The 15,978-nt window shown below is 39.6% G+C and overlaps 2 protein-coding genes across 5 annotated transcripts in view; both read right to left on the reverse strand.

Moving 5' to 3' along the window:
• Nucleotides 1-6,753, reverse strand: part of LOC308654069 (broad substrate specificity ATP-binding cassette transporter ABCG2-like) — a 61,125-nt gene extending 54,372 nt beyond the window's left edge. For all 4 annotated transcript variants that reach the window (XM_081302988.1, XM_081302989.1, XM_081302991.1 and 1 more), the window contains exon 1: nt 6,575-6,753. The gene's annotated coding sequence lies outside the window, so the exon portion shown is untranslated. The remainder of the gene's footprint in view (nt 1-6,574) is intronic.
• Nucleotides 1,220-15,978, reverse strand: part of LOC308654718 (broad substrate specificity ATP-binding cassette transporter ABCG2-like) — a gene marked incomplete at both ends in the record, with an annotated part of 71,115 nt that continues 56,356 nt past the window's right edge. The window contains 2 exons of the mRNA XM_081304379.1: nt 1,220-1,280; nt 6,575-6,748. Of these exons, the coding sequence (XP_081160505.1) occupies nt 1,220-1,280; nt 6,575-6,748 (235 nt within the window). The remainder of the gene's footprint in view (nt 1,281-6,574; nt 6,749-15,978) is intronic.

Here is a 15,978-nt window from a genome sequence, read left to right on the forward strand (position 1 = left end):
CTCCAAAAAATACAACTGCCCACATGAATAAGAAAACTCTAAACCTGGGAACTGGAGCAATGACTCCATCAAGGACCCCTTATAGGTACTAATTAATTATATCTACAGATAATATTTAGATCCCAGTTCTGAATCACAGACAGGGAGAATCACAGTAGTCTCCTATTTCCCCTTTGCTCGAAAATCAATGAAACATTTTACTAGCCAGGCACAGTGGCACATACCTATAATCTCAGTGGCTTGGGAGCCTGAGGCAGGAGGATTGCGAGTTCAAAGCCAGCCCCAGCAACTTAGCAAGGTCCTAAGCAATTCAGTGAGACACTGTTTCTAAATAAAATACAAAAAGGGGCAGGGAGTGATGGGGATATTGCTCAGTGGTTAAGTGCCTTGGGTTCACTCTCCAATACCAAAAAATTTTTAAATTAAAGAAAAAAAGAAAAGAAAAACCCTTTTTACTTTTTCCTCATAACTTTGTCCTCAATATTAGATTGGCAATGGAGAAAAAAAAACCCAAGATTTTGGTATCAAATTGGTCCCCAAAGTGGGCCCAAGAGTAGCCCCCACTCCAGCCTCCCTGGACAGGTCTGGCACTACAAGAAATCCCCTTTCCATGTTGAAGATATAGGGTGGCTGATGAACTTGTTGACAGCCAACCACTTGAGACTTTGGAGATGGGGTGAGTTTGCCCAAGTCAGACCATTTTGAGAGAGGTGCTATTGTGCAAAAATTAGAAATGACTTAGGTATATTTCTGCTGAGGCTCCTTTTGCTTAAGAAAACTCCTGCTTTTTCCTCCCTGAGTATGTATGACTCACTCCATTATTTAGTATACTTTGAGAAAAAGAAAACTAAATATAATAAAGTCAATAACTTGGCCAAGTTTCAAGTGTGCATGCTGAGACACTCGATTCCACACATCTAGTTCCCCTTCATGGGAACATATGGTTTCTCTTCATAGGAACATATGGTTCTTCCTTGTGGAAATATTTGTGGCACCACTGGTTTAGGAATCATGATTAAGTAGAATTACAGAACCTAGAGATTTTCCCCGACCCGGTCTCTGTATTCCCATATGTCAGTCAGTCTTGGTTTTGGGAATTCCCTCTAGTTTTGTGTGTGTGTGTGTCTGTGTGTGTGTGTGTGTGTGTGTGTGTGTGTGTGTGTGTGCGTGCGTGTGTTTTGCTTTGTTTTCATCTGTTGTTGGCCCTTCAACACATGAGCTATGCTGCATCAATCCCTGCCAGTAGATCTTGGGTGAATGGGTCCTGCATAGCTGTAAGCCTATAATTAAGAAAAAAAGATGGTGATTCACTGTAACACATTTTGGCCATTGGATGATATTCTGAATTATACAATCTCACAATTCAGGTTGGCATGTCAGAGAACAGATAAATGGAAGATTTTTTTTTATGGGTTGGCATTTATGCAGTTACATGATAAGAAGTTTGAACAGACAGAAACTAAGTAAATGTTGCCCAAAAAAGTCACCACTTCTGGTGTGTTAGGCTAGCAAAACACCTGAAGAAAAAGAAAAAGTTGAGAATTATTTAAACACTTTTTATCTTAATTTTAATCCTGTGCTGCCTGGTCTGGCACTGGTTCCAATTTTTGTGCCCTTCTTTGCACACAGGGAAGGCCCGCACTTTGAAAAGGACTCGACAACAGTAAGTCCCCTGATCTTGACACTGCTAGATTATAACCCAAGGACAAAAATGACCTTCCTTTTAAAATTGGACAAGACATCCCATTTGGCTATGCTGAGGCAAAGCAATTCTTGCAATGATGCACCCTTTGGCATAAGTGCACAGGGAGATCAGCAGTATGTGCATCTTTAATAACAGGAGAATAAAATGGAAGTTAGAGATCAAAAATTTCAGTGTTTTTCATTAGGCTTTGCAATTCCTGGTTAAGAAAAGTGATCAGGCAATCTTGGAAATGAGCCTGGGCACTGAGAAGGCTGGCACTAACCAGAGGGCAAAAGACAATGGCTGTGAGATGAGCCAGAGGGCCCCATAGAAGCCCTGATACAGTCAATAGTAAGGACTCAACTGAAGTATATATACTTCTTTATGGCCATGATAGGAGAGACAACTCAGACTCAACAGCATCCACTGCTCCAACCCTTTGAATAAAAGCTGGGAGAACAGAATTTGAGGCATAGATTTTTACACATGCTAGACTGTCCAATTCCTCTCCTGGAAGGTGATTTGTTGTGGAGATTAAATGCTCAAAAACATCACCCAAAAAGCAGTGACTCCATTTGCAAGTGCCACTGAATAACACACTCCAGTTCCAGCTTTTACTTGCCAACCAAACCAGGAAAAGAAACCGAGCTCACTTTGCTGAAGGTTTGTTTAAAAAAAATGAGTAAGGCCATATGGGCTAGCAGGACCCCAGGAAGGCAGATAAACACTATCCCAATCAAGATGGAGGGAGTAACCTGCCACAGTAAGAAACAATATTCATAATCTGCTTGAATCAAATGTATGAAATATGATATGTCAAGAGCTTTGTAATGTTTTGAACAACTAATAATAAAAAAAAGAAACAATATTCGTCCTAAGAGGATCCAGCCTCTTCTAAAACGAATTTTTTAAACAAAGAATCAGCTTTGCCAGATCCCCTATAATACTACAATCCTGGTTGTTAACAAACCTCACACTTCCAAGTATATAAGACTTGGAAGCTGTAAGTAATAATGCCCAGGACATTCACCCCACAGTGCCAAATTCCTACACCCTGCAGACAGAAATTCCAGGTGACTATGATTGGTTCAGTGCTGGACTTATAAGGAGGATTCTTCTCCATTCCACAGGAAAGCAAGTCCCAATTACCATTTGCTTTTGAGAGGTAGGACCCCAAAACCAAAGTAACCACACAGTGTTGCTGGACTATCCTACCTCCGAGATTTAAAAACTCTCACACTTTGTATAAGGAGAGTCCAGCAGAAGACCTGTGAGAGTTATGGCTAGATCAAGAAATCCTTTCACAAGTGGGTGACCTGTTTATAGCCAACCCTGACTGTGAACACTGCCTTTCTAACGCTATGGTTCTTTTACTAGACCACCTTGCCTTGTGTGAATATAAGAAGTCCACTGAAAAGAGTCATATTTTGGGGTGGGTACTGGGGATTTAACTCAGGGGTATTTGATCACTGAGCCACATTCCCAGCACTATTTTATGTAGAGACAGGGTCTCATTGAGTTGTTTAGTGCCTCGCTTTTTCTGAGGTTGGCGTTAAACTTGCAATCTTTCTGCCTCAGCCTCCTGATTCTCACCAAGTCCTGGTGACTAGCCTATCAAGAGCTGGATGGATTGGAACTTTTTCACTGACAGGATCAACTTCGTGGATAATAGCTAACAGATAACTGGATACAGGATGGTCACAAAACAATAGGTATAGGAATCCAAGACTGCCTCTGGAAATATCAACCCATATAGCCTAACTGCTCTGATAAGAGCTCTTGGATTGTACAAAGGGAAAAAGGTAAACATTTATGCTAACTCAAAATATTTTCAGGATAGTACATGCACATGAAGTTCTTTGGAAAGAAAGAGGGCTTGTCCCCTTTGAAAACAAGTACCTTAAAATATTGACATGGATATAGGTTGTGGCCAAACCAGGGGAGTTGACAATCATACACTGTCCTAGTCATAAGAAGACAGATACCTATGTGGCCAGGGAAAATTAGGCTGCTGATAGGGTAGCCAAAAAGACCATACCAAAAAAGAAAAAAATGTTTACAAGACCTTAATACTACAGCTTGAATTAGACCAATACAAACCTCATTATACTGACAAAGATGAGAAATGGGCCATAGAGTGGAGTTCTGACTTCTGGGATAACAGTACAAAGTGAAAACAGAATTCCCATGGGCTCATTCTCTTGCCTGAAGCACTGGTCTTGCTTTTGGTAAAACACCTACAAGAACTCTATGGGAGGGATGCCGTCAAACATGCAAAGGCCATGCTTCCAACAGACTATTCACAGATGACTCAAAACTATGTCCTATACACACAAAACAATGTGAAAGGTAGCCAACTGTAAAAGACACAGAATGTTGTAGAAATGCAGGCTTTTGATGATTGGCAGAGAGATATAACCCAAATGTCCCATGCCGTGGGAAACTTGAGCTATTTGCTGATACTGGTAGACATCTTCTCAGGGTGGGTTGAGGCTTATCCTACTAGAAAAAGAAAAGCTAAGGAAATTACAAAAGCCATCTTAAATGAGCCAACCCCAAGACATGGATTCCTCTGACTATCTTCCATTACAAAGTAACACAATAAGTGAGCAAAACATAGGATATCCAATAGAAGCTGCTTGTATCCTGGAGACCCCAATCTACAGGAAAAATGGAAAAGATGAATCAGACCTTAAAGAAATGGTGACTAAATTACATCAAGGATTCATTAGCAGTGGGATAAGGTATTACCAATTATTCCTTTCGACTAGAGTGGTCCCCTTAAGCAGACTTAAAATGAGCCCCTATCAAATACTGTATGGGAGACCCTTCCTAGAACCCCAAAGGGAGAAGGGCAAACATGGGTATTGAAGAAAAAAACTAGATTAGAACACTATGTATAACATATCAGACAAATATTAACTGTCCTTTGTGAGTATGCTTCCTTTAGGTCCCCACCAAGGGTGGAAACAGGGCTGCGTCCCTTCTTGTGAAAGCCCAGAAGGAAAAATGACAATAATAGGCAAAAGATTTCCATTGTAAGGATCCCCTTTATCATCTATTTTCAGCAGGAAATAGCTAGGAGATGTTGTCACCCATTTTCCATAGAAATGGAGGAAAAAAATTGACAATAGGGACATATAACAGGATTCCATTTTATGCTTTGAGAACAAACTTTGCTGCCCAACCTCAGGTGGGTTGTTTTAAAACAGACATGTATTTCTTTCCTTACTTCTTCTTCTCCATACCCCTTTCCTAAAAGTATAGAAAAGAAGACTAAGACTGTTCCAATACCCTAATAAACTATCGTGTCCTTCTCTGACTAAAGAAATATCACTTCTCATGTGAAAAAACAGTAAAAATGAGAAGTAAAAACATGAATAAACTGTAAAAATGGGAACTGGAGCAATAACTGTCTTGAGGACTGTACTGATCACTCATTTTAATATTTGTTAATATTTGGATCCCAGCCCTTGTTCTTCTTTTTTTTTAATATGCTTTCCTTTTCCATCACAACTTATGTCCAAGTTTGACTTATGTTCTTATATTTTCCTGTACTTTTAGCCCATCTTTCACTAGCAGATTCTAATACCTCTCATTATTATATATTTTTCTCTCTGTGTGTGTGTGTATGTGTGTGTGTGTGTGTGTGTGTGTGTGAAATAAGAGACTCAGAGTGTGTAAACACTGGTCGAGTGGTCATAAGTATATGTGACATAGTCTCTTCCAGTCCTGAGAATGTCCATCCTCAGAGGAGTCCTCTTTGGCAGGTAATAGCCTGCATACCCTCACTTGTGGATGTCGTAGAAGTTAAGTCATGGACTTTTTAGGGGTGATTTTTTCCTTACTGTAAAGTTCTACTAAAAAAAAAGTTTTTTAAGTTTTCTTTTTTAAATTTATATATGACAGAAGAATGCATTCCAATTTTATTACACATATAGAGCACAATTTTTCATATCTCTGGTTGTATACGTAGTATATTCACACCAATTCGTGTCTGCATACCTGTACTTTGGATAATAATGATCATCACATCCCACCATCATTAATAACCCCATGCCCCATCCCTTCCCCTCCCACCCCTCTGCCCTATCCTTGTTCCTCTTTTAAAAGCCTGGTTTTACCCCTGGCAGGGAGAATCCCAGCCTCTGGGACAGCAGTCCGGGTTTCTCCATTGCTAGCAGATCAATACAACTTTTACCTTTTTCTCAAAACTCTTTCCTCATTATTGGATTGGCAACAGAGACAAGAACTGAGCTTTCAGTATTAAAACTGTTGGGACATCCCACAAATTCCTGGCTAAAGGCAAATTCCTGGGATCTTTAAAGTGATACTCCAGAGATTCATGCTTTCTTCCACCCGCACCTATCTTGTTTTAGCAGAGACAGCAGCTCACTCTTACCAGGGGCAAGGATGTTTATACATGAGTGAGTCCAATAAAGAGGACTGCAAAAGCTCCCGCCCCAAGGCCACAGTGTGTGCAAATGAAAACACCTTTTGAAAATGTGCCCAAAATAAGGGAGAATTTTTAGACTCTATAAAGCCCACCCCTGCAACCCTGACACATGAATAAAAACTTTACCCTTTTTGTTGTTGCTGCTGATCCAAGAGCCAGCCTAGCACTGTTGGTCAGAGCTGTCTCTCCCTTTTGGCTCTAGCAGAGGCCTCAATACAGTTTCCCTAGGTTTGGGCGCTGGAAGCATTCACTTTCTGTTTCAGGTCTCATGCCTACCCGGGGGAGAGAGCTGAGAGTTTCCCCTTCCCTCCTGTGCTCTGGGGACAGTTTGCTGACCCAGGACACAGCTGCAGCTGCGGCAGAGCCTTCCTGGAAGCAGGACGAACACACACACACACACACACACACACGTCCCATCCACCCCCAGCACTCACCGCAGGCGGCTCCTACACAGGGAGACTGCGCTTAGGACTGGGGACTGTGAGCTGGGTCCAGCGGACCAGGCTTCCCTGAGCGGGGCTGGAATCTGCGAATTTGCAGAATTTGCATGGTCAGGGCGCTGGTAGCGTCTCCCGACGATGGGTCTGCTCCCCAAGCTTTTACCCAGTCTGGGCGGGCGGAAGGAAGAAGACAAATGCAGCCAAGGACGATCACAATACACACCAGGAACTGAGAACCCAGTCACAGAGAGCATGCAGGGAAAAATCAAAAACACTGTTTTTTTTTTTTTTTTTTTTTTTTACAGATAAGAAAAGTTTACAGGAGGTGGACCTATTGATCTGTGATTCACACAGAAGCAGCCGTGTGTGTGTGTGTGTGTGTGTGTGTGTGTGTGTGTGTTGTGAACTGAATGAAGAAGAGACATAACTCTGTCACATTTCCATGGCATTTTACAGTGTGCAAACGTCTTAACATACATTTCTATTATCGGGCTTCGCAAAAGCTGTCGTTATTATTATGCTCATTTTCTAGAAAACAGAATTCAATCTTAGGAGAGTTAATAGCTGTCCAGTATCCCAAGACACCACGAACCACAATCATGAACTCCAGAGGCAGATACTCAGGTTAGGGTAAACAGACTCTGAGCCAAATCATCTGATTCCAAATCCAGGGGTCATTGAGGGGCAGTTGAATTGCCATCCCCTCAAACTAAGGATGTAACTGACTCCTAGAGTGTACAAAACTGTCACTCAAAGCCATCTGGGAGACCCAGACATGGTACAAGAGAGCACTGAGCTCCTGTTTGCTGGTAAAAGGTCTGTTACAACAATCATTCTTCAAAGCTGGAAGAATGCTGGAGAACCTGCCTCACACCAAGGAAGTCTGTTGCTTCCCTTTCACTGAAGCAACAAAAGCCAGATTCTGAGAATTTCAAAACCAAAAGTCAGTATATTGGTTCTTAAGCACAATAGGAAAATAAGAAAGATCCATTTTTAAATCAGTGCCCAAAGCACTTTGATTTACATATTTACCTGTAACTATACCATATTTACAAGTCCAAATTTTTAAATAATTTAAAATTTTAAAAATTCCCCTTAAAAACAACAAACCAACAGGCTAAAACCCCAGAATGGTGTATAGTAATAAATCCACCCAAAGTATATTCTAATTTCATGTTAATTGAAAGTAATCAACTGAATTGTTTAGTTGGCTTTGGAGCCTCAACCTTACACTTTCATGTCAACTTTGTTTACTTAAATGGCTCCAGATCCACAGAAGGACTCTGCATTCTATCTGTGTCCACCCCTTGGTGGGAGCTGGGCAGGCAGCATTCTCCCTGGGAATACTGTGAGTTTCTCTTTTGGAAGGAGAGGTCACATCTTTTTCAGCTTCATGTCTAGTACTTGTTCCATAAATGTGAATGGGTTAGAATTTTAAATCTTAAACTCAGGTCAAATATAGTTTGAGATGTGGCAGGTCATGTAACACTTGGTACTTTGGTTCAAGGACAACTGGCTAGGAAGCCATTCCTACTTCTCTGATGCAGTATACGTGCAGTGAGTATTGTGGATGTTAATTGTTGTCTTAAGATGAACTGCTAAACACAACAAGTGTACATGACTACTGCCAACTCATTTGTTTTAGAAATTTTAATTATTCATATATTTTAAGGGGGAAAGAAGGCTAAATGATAGAGAATTTATTACATTGTATAATTTAATTGTATAATTTAATATAGGGTTTAGTATGTATTTTATGATTCCTGAATATTATTATGGATTCAGGTAAGTATTAAATTGCTGGGTTTTTACAGTATAGTCCCCCCCAAAAAAATATAAGATACATTTCTTCCACTTGAAGCTTTTAAATTTTTTTTTTGATTAGTCATACATTACAGTAGAATGCATTTTGGCACATCATGCATAAATGGAGTATAACATCTCATTCTTCTGGTTTTACATTATGTAGAGTTACACAGGACCTGAAATCATATATGCACAAAGGGTTTTAATGTCGTATTCATTGATATATCCTCCCTAGCCCCATACCCCCTCCCCTCCCTTCACTTTCTTCTGCCTAATCAAAGTATCTCTATTAGTCCCTAACCTCCACCTTCTTACTGTGAATTAGCATCTGCATGTCAGAAAACATTTGGCCTTTGGTTTTTGGGAATTGTATTATTTCACTTAGCATGATATTCTCCAACTCCATCCATTTACCTGCAAATGCCATAATTTTGTCCTTCTTTAAGGCTGGGTAATATTCCATTGTGTATAGATACCAAATTTTCTTTACTCATTCATCTGCTAAAGGACATCTAGGTTGGTTCCTCAGTTTAGCTGTTGTGAATTGAGCTGTATATAAACATTGACCACATCACTATACTATGCTGATTTTAAGTCCTTCAGGTATAAACTGAGGAGTGGGATAGCTGGGTCAAATGATGGTTCCATTCAAGTTTTCTGAGCAATCTCCTTACCACTTTCCATAAGGTTTGTACCAATTTGCAGTCCCACCAAAAATGTATGAATGTATCTTTTTCCCCCACATCTTTGCCAACGTTTATTGTTGCTTTTATTCTTGATAATTGCCATTCTGACTGGATTGAGATAAAATCTTAGTTTGGGTTTGCATTCCTCTATTTTCTTGATATGTTAAACATTTTTTCATATATTTGCTGATTGATTTTATATCTTCTTCTGTGAAGTGTTTGTTCATTTCCTTAGCCCATTTATTGATTAAATTATTTCGTGGGGTTCATTTATTTATTTTGTGTGTGTGGTGTTAAGTTTTTTTGAGTTTTTTATGTATTCTGTATATTAATGCTCTATGTGAGATGCAGGCGGTAAATAATTTTTCCCATTCTGCGATCTTTCTCTTCATGTGATGAATTGTTTCCTTTGCTCAAAAGAAGGTTTTAAGTTTGAATCTGTCTCATTTATTGATTCTTTTTTTTAATTGGTTGTTCACAACATTACAAAGCTCTTGACATATAATATTTCATACATTAGATTGAAGTGGGTTATGAACTCCCAATTTTACCCCAAATGCAGATTGCAGAATCACGTCGGTTACACATCCACAATTTTACATAATGCCCTATTAGTAATTATTGTATTCTGCTACCTTTCCTATCCCCTACTATCCCCCCGCCCCTTCCCTCACATCTTCTCTCTCTACCCCATCTACTGTAATTCATTTCTCTCCTTGTTTATTTTCCCATTCCCCTCACAACCTCTTATGTAATTTTGTATAGCAATGAGGGTCTCCCTTCATTTCCATGCAATTTCCCTTTCCTCTCCCTTTCCCTCCCATCTCATGTCTCTGTTTAAAGTTAATCTTTTCTTCCTGCTCTTCCTCCCTGCTCTGTTCTTAGTTGCTCTCATTATATCAAAGAAGACATTTGGTATTTGTTTTTTAGGGCTTGGCTAGCTTCACTAAGCATAATTTGCTCTAGTGCCATCCATTTCCCTGCAAATTCCGTGATTTTGTATTTCTTGCGTTTTAGGAGTCTTGTTAACGAAGTCAGTTCCTAAGCCAACACAGTGGAGATTTGGGCCTATTTTTTCATGTATTAGTTGCAGGGTCTCTGTTCTAGTGCGTAAGTCTTTGATCCACTGTGAGTTGAGTTTCATGTAGGGTGAGATGGATTTAATTTCATTTTGCTACATATGGATTTCTAGTTTCTCCAACATCATTTGTTGAATTCCGCAAAGTAGCAAGATACAAACTCAATACCCATAAAGCAAATGTGTTCCTATACATCAGTGATGATTCCACTGAAAGAGAAATTAGGAAAACTACCCCATTCACAAAAGCCTCAAAAAATAAAAGTACTTGGGAATCAATCTAACAAAAGAGGTGAATGATCTTTACAATGAAAACTACAGAACACTAAAAAAAAAAAGAATTGAAGAAGACCTTAGAAGATGGAAAGATCTCCCATGCTCTTGGATAGGCAGAATTAATACAGTAAAAGTGGTCATACTACCAAAAGTATTATACAGATTTAATGCAGTTTCTATTAAAACCCCAGTGACATTCTTCACAGAACTAGAAAAAGCAATCATGAAATTCATTTGGATAAATACAAGGCTCAGAATAGCCAAGGCAATCCTTAGCACAAAGAGTGAAGCAGGAGGCATCACAACACCAGACGGTAAACTTACTACAGAGCCAGAATTAAAAAAAAAAAAAAAAGCATGATATTGACACCCAAACAGAACAATGGTACAGAATAGAAGAAACAGAGACAAACTCACATAAATACAGTTATCTCATTCTAGACAAAGGTGCCATGAATATTCATTGGAGAAAATACAGCCCTTGAAGCTTTTTAATCAGTTAATTATGGGAATGATAGCACATAGAATCTATGATCATTCGATTCCAGCATAAGACGGTACATGTTAAAGTGCTGATGTTTCTAATAAATGTGCTGTAGCAGACCAGTTAGGAAAGAAGAAGCACTGCTATTAGATATTTGTTAAATGTCCACTTTGTACTATATGAATTTTAGTTATTACTATTTACACACCAAAAAATACTGTGGTGAAGTTAAGTATTCCATCTTACAGAGAAGAAAACTGAGGATCATATTGTTTAAGCCACGTAGGCAATAAGGAACTTCAGTTGATGGACACTAGTCGATTCCATATCTTAGCCACTGTGAATAGTGCTGCAGTATCCACAGGCGTGCAGAGATCTCTTTAGTGTTCTGATTTTCATTTTCTTTGTATATATTCCTAGTAGTGAGAATGCTAGCCCATTTAGGAGTTCTATTTTTGTTTTTTAAGAGAAACGCCATGTAATTATTCATAATTTTCTGTCTGGTTTAAAGTTCATCCTTCTCAAATGCATGTTTATGATTTTTAAGTTTATATTAATACATGTGTTTATTTGCAGGGATTTTTTTGTGCCCTTTGGAATCCATACCTTCAATAATTTTGATATGAAGGAAGAACTTTCTGAGGCCTCCTATCACAAAGGAGTTCTTGTCCCTTATGTTTCCCTCTATCCTTCTGGTATTATACCCCCTTAAATTATGTGTAATATTTTAAATGGAATGTTAATCAACCAACAAGCCTAAGACTTTTATTAGATGCACATAATTTTACTAGGCAACATGAAGAGCATAAAGAATTACAAACCATGCACTGAAAACACATATAATCTGGTTGAGAAGAATACATAGAGACCTTTTGGGGGTGGGTGGGTATTGGCGATTGTGCTGAGGGGCATTTGACCACTGAGCCATATCCCCAGCCTCTTTTGTATTTTAAGTAGAGACAGGGTCTCACTGAGTTGCTTAATGCCTCGCTTTTGCTGAGGCTGGCTTTGAACTCCTGATCCTCCTGCCTCAGCCTCCCGAGTGGCTGGGATTACAGGTGTGCACCACCATGCCCTGCAGGAATGTGTATTTTGCAATACATAAAGATACAGTCTCTCATTCGTTAATTAATTCATTCAGTAGGTAAAACCTGATTATCTCTGAATAATTTGCCTCTAAGTGTTTTTCCTCCCTTTTCCAGTATCTATGTTTTACAGGTACTCAATAAAGGCCTATTATCTGAAGCAATAACATACATATTATCTTTCCCTGGCCCCTTCCTCTCCACCCTCCCAACTCTCTCTCTGCTCTCCAGCTGCCATGAGCTGAGTGGCTTTCCTCTGCCAGGCACTTGCATGACATTTCTGCAATAGTCAGCTGGCCATGAACTAGGACATCTGAAACCATGAAGCACAATAAATCTTTTCGCCTGTATGTTGTTCTTGTCAGGTATTATTTTGGTCACAGTGATGAAAAACTAACCAACACAGCATTTGCAAAGCATTTATATCTAGTCACTATCAAACCACTGTTATTAGTTAATAAAATATAGTGGGCGTGAAAGAACATTAGGCATAAAAAAGAACTACATGGGACATGTTTTGAATGACACAGCAACAGCACTCATAATAATTCTAATGATAATGGCTTATGCTTTAGAAGCTACTATGTGTTAGATTAAACTTATTTAATCTTTACACTAACCCTCTAATCCACTCTGCCCCTGCCTCTCAAGTCACAAACATGTATGCTTCAGAAAGAGTTTTCATGTAAAATAAAAATCCTACAGAATACATATGGCATGGAACCAATGGACCCTGTTACTGTTAGAACTGCGTCCCACATCTATGACAGCTATGTGACATCACACGGTTCATATAAATCAAGGTAACTCCTGGACCCCCACATTCCTAGAGTATTAATCATAAGCAAAGTTACAAAGGAATTGCAGTATTTAAGGAAGTAGGAGGCAACAAATCTGGAAATAATTTTTCAAAACATTTCTGTACTAAGTAATGTTAAAGGGCAGACTTTATGCAATACAATTTCTAAAGCATTTAATTGTTTGAGTGTAAGGAATAATAATAAAAAGGAGACAGAGTCAAGGAAGATGTAGAGGCAGGGAAGGTGGCAGAGTGGCTCTTTGTCCAAGTGGCCACATTTATTTATACCAGTAGGTTACATTTGGTCATTAGTACCATAACCACATTATTGTTTAGAGTATCAGTAAGGTTGCTTATTCTGCAGTTACATTTCACAGTTACAATATGTAATGTTAGGAGCTTTCTCAAGAAAGTCCATTGCCTGAAGTTACTTGTTAGGTGGGCAGATCCAGGAGCACTGGAGCTTGGTGAATCATTGTAGTTATCAAGAAAGCAAGTTCCTTTATTCCCGGGAGTTATGTGCCTAAGATTAAGGTGGAAACTGATAAGATTCTAGCATGGAGGGCATTACCATAGCAACCAGGCATCCTATGCCTTTGCACAGAAACTAAGCATGCCACAGCCATGAAGTCATCAGGGACTCCAATCCCAAACATAGAACCCCTACATTTGAGTTGTCAGAAGTAATTTTTAACACTGATAGTTGTTTCATCAGAGAGAGAATCTACAGAGCTCTTGTGTTACCATTTCAGAAATGGTTGCTGTTTCACATTTTAAAGTACTTATACTCTTTTATTTTTATTTTTCAAAATAGTGGATAATAACACAGTACAGTGTTTTATAGCTGCTTCATTTACTTAATACATTATGAACAAAATTCTATTTTATTAAATATTCTGTCACAAAATACTTTCTATCTTATCTTAGAACTCCATTGCATAGATAAACAATAACTTACTTAAACAATCTTCTATGGACTGTTTAATGTAGCCATTTGTCAAGGATACACTATTAATAAGCAACATTCTAGTGAATATCTGTGCAGACAGTATTTATACATCAAAAGTTTCCTTTAGAAAAATTTCTAAAATTGGCAAGGTGTGGTGGCACATGCTTGTAATCCTGGAGGTGGAAGCAGGAGGATCACAAGTTCAAGGCCAGCCTCAGCAACTTAACGAGGCCCTGTCTTAGAGAGACTCTGTCTCAAAATTAAAAACGAATAGGACTGGAGATGTGACTCAGTGATAAAGCATCTCTAGGTTCAATCCCTAGTATCAAAACCAAACTAGCAAAAGTTCTAAATCGAGAATGTATTGTTTCGAGGTGGGAAATAGCTCAATGGCAGAGTGCTTGCTCAATATGTCTGAGGCTCTGGGTGTCCTTCCAGCACAGCAAAAGGGGAAACAAATGTGACAGTTCAGGTCATCATAATGTGCCACAGTCTGACTGGGCACAAAATCACAAGCCACTCAAGCAGGAACAAACTTTATTTTTGAAACTGCGGCGCCAACGCCCCATACGCCCCCGGGAAGATTGCTGATCCACACACGCGGCGTTCTCCCGGAACCCCAGAGGAAGTTCCTCCCCCGGAATTCCCTCCTACCGCACTTCCCCAACCAATGGGAACTCTCCAGGAGTCCTGTAGCAGGCTGAGGTGAACAGCAGGAGTCCAATATCCATATGAATGCAAATCTTAACATAATCATATCATCTCAATGGCTAGCTGGCGTCACCTTTCAACCAAAAATGCCATGCATCATATTACTTGGCTGTGGCTCTTAGCAATAATGTTTAAGGAAAAACTCAGCTTTTCCATTTTGAAAGCTAACTAGGCTGAAATGATAATCACACCGTGGCTTTGGCCCTCTTGACTGAGGTTTCCTGCAGTGAGAGAGATGTGTGGTCTGCATGGAGCACTCCACTGGCAGAATGGTGTCCAAGTTCAACAATAGGCCTGGGAGACTGCTAGATGGGGAGGCCAAGGTCAGTGTTCATGCGCTGGAAAATACCTGATGGGTGAACAACATTTTATTGAATAAAATATACATTGGTTATACAGTGTTCTAGTTGAAGTATTGAAGAAGAGAAAAATAAATTGTACTTTGTTCATACCATTGTTTATATTCACCATCATTTTCAACATTTTCTCTTTGAAACACGTTCACTCTTTGATTCTATAAAACATCAGGGTAGACATATTTTAAAATCCTTCCCCTGAGATGCTTATCTGCCTCTATAACTGCAGATCAAATGAGAATCTGGAGGTGTCACTCAGTACCCCACACACTGGCCCTGCCTATAGTGAAGGGTACAATTAAGTGAACAATTATTCCAGTCACCCAGAATTACTATTATTTGCTCTAACAGATTATTTGGCCCCTGAATGTCCTAAAAATATTACTATGTGCCAGAGTATGCATAACCCTACCAACAACACCTTGGTTTCTTTTCCCTTATTAGGATGAAAGACTGAGTCATGACAGTGAAATCCACAGGGAACAGATGGAACAGCTGGTGAAGGAAGAGCTGGAGCGCTGGGAATCTCATGATGCAGCTTCCTAGACAAGTCACCGTCTAGGCACACGTGTGGGACTCAATGTCAGCCTCGCCCCAGAGTATCCTGCCCTTCCTCCTCCCAGTCCACAGAGGGCACACAAGGTGGAGGTGGAAACAATACATTCTTCTATCACAATGCACTAATATCCATGCATTGTGGTAGAAGAGAATGGAAAATTTAGCAGTTTAAGAGCTGACAGGCTGTGGTTTTGCAAGCTGACACATAGCAGCTCCACTTACTGACATTTAAACATAGAGGTTTGTGGCAGCTAAAAAGTACCTGTAACCACAGTAGGAAAAGCAGGAAACAAAATACTGGGGACAAAACAACCCCCCTTTAGGCTTAGTGTTGTAAAAATCCCTATATTGTCTGAGCTGAGTCTCTAGGCTACTGACAAGCAGAGTGTTTGTATCCATATCAGTAATATAGAATACACCCTCCAACAGAATTGCACCAACTCCCTTGCCTTGATATACACCAAACTTGCTTATGTATAAAAGTAAAAGCCTGCTGTACTTGGGGCTCAGACTTTGGGAATTATCCCTCAGGGCTATGGCTACTAATAAAGTGTTGCTTCCAGGTCTTGGTGTCCTGTCCTTCATTTTTCCATACAATATAATGGTGTGT

Source organism: Spermophilus citellus, assembly GCF_964194105.1.
Source record: "Spermophilus citellus genome assembly, chromosome: 8".
NCBI lineage: Eukaryota > Metazoa > Chordata > Mammalia > Rodentia > Sciuridae > Spermophilus > Spermophilus citellus.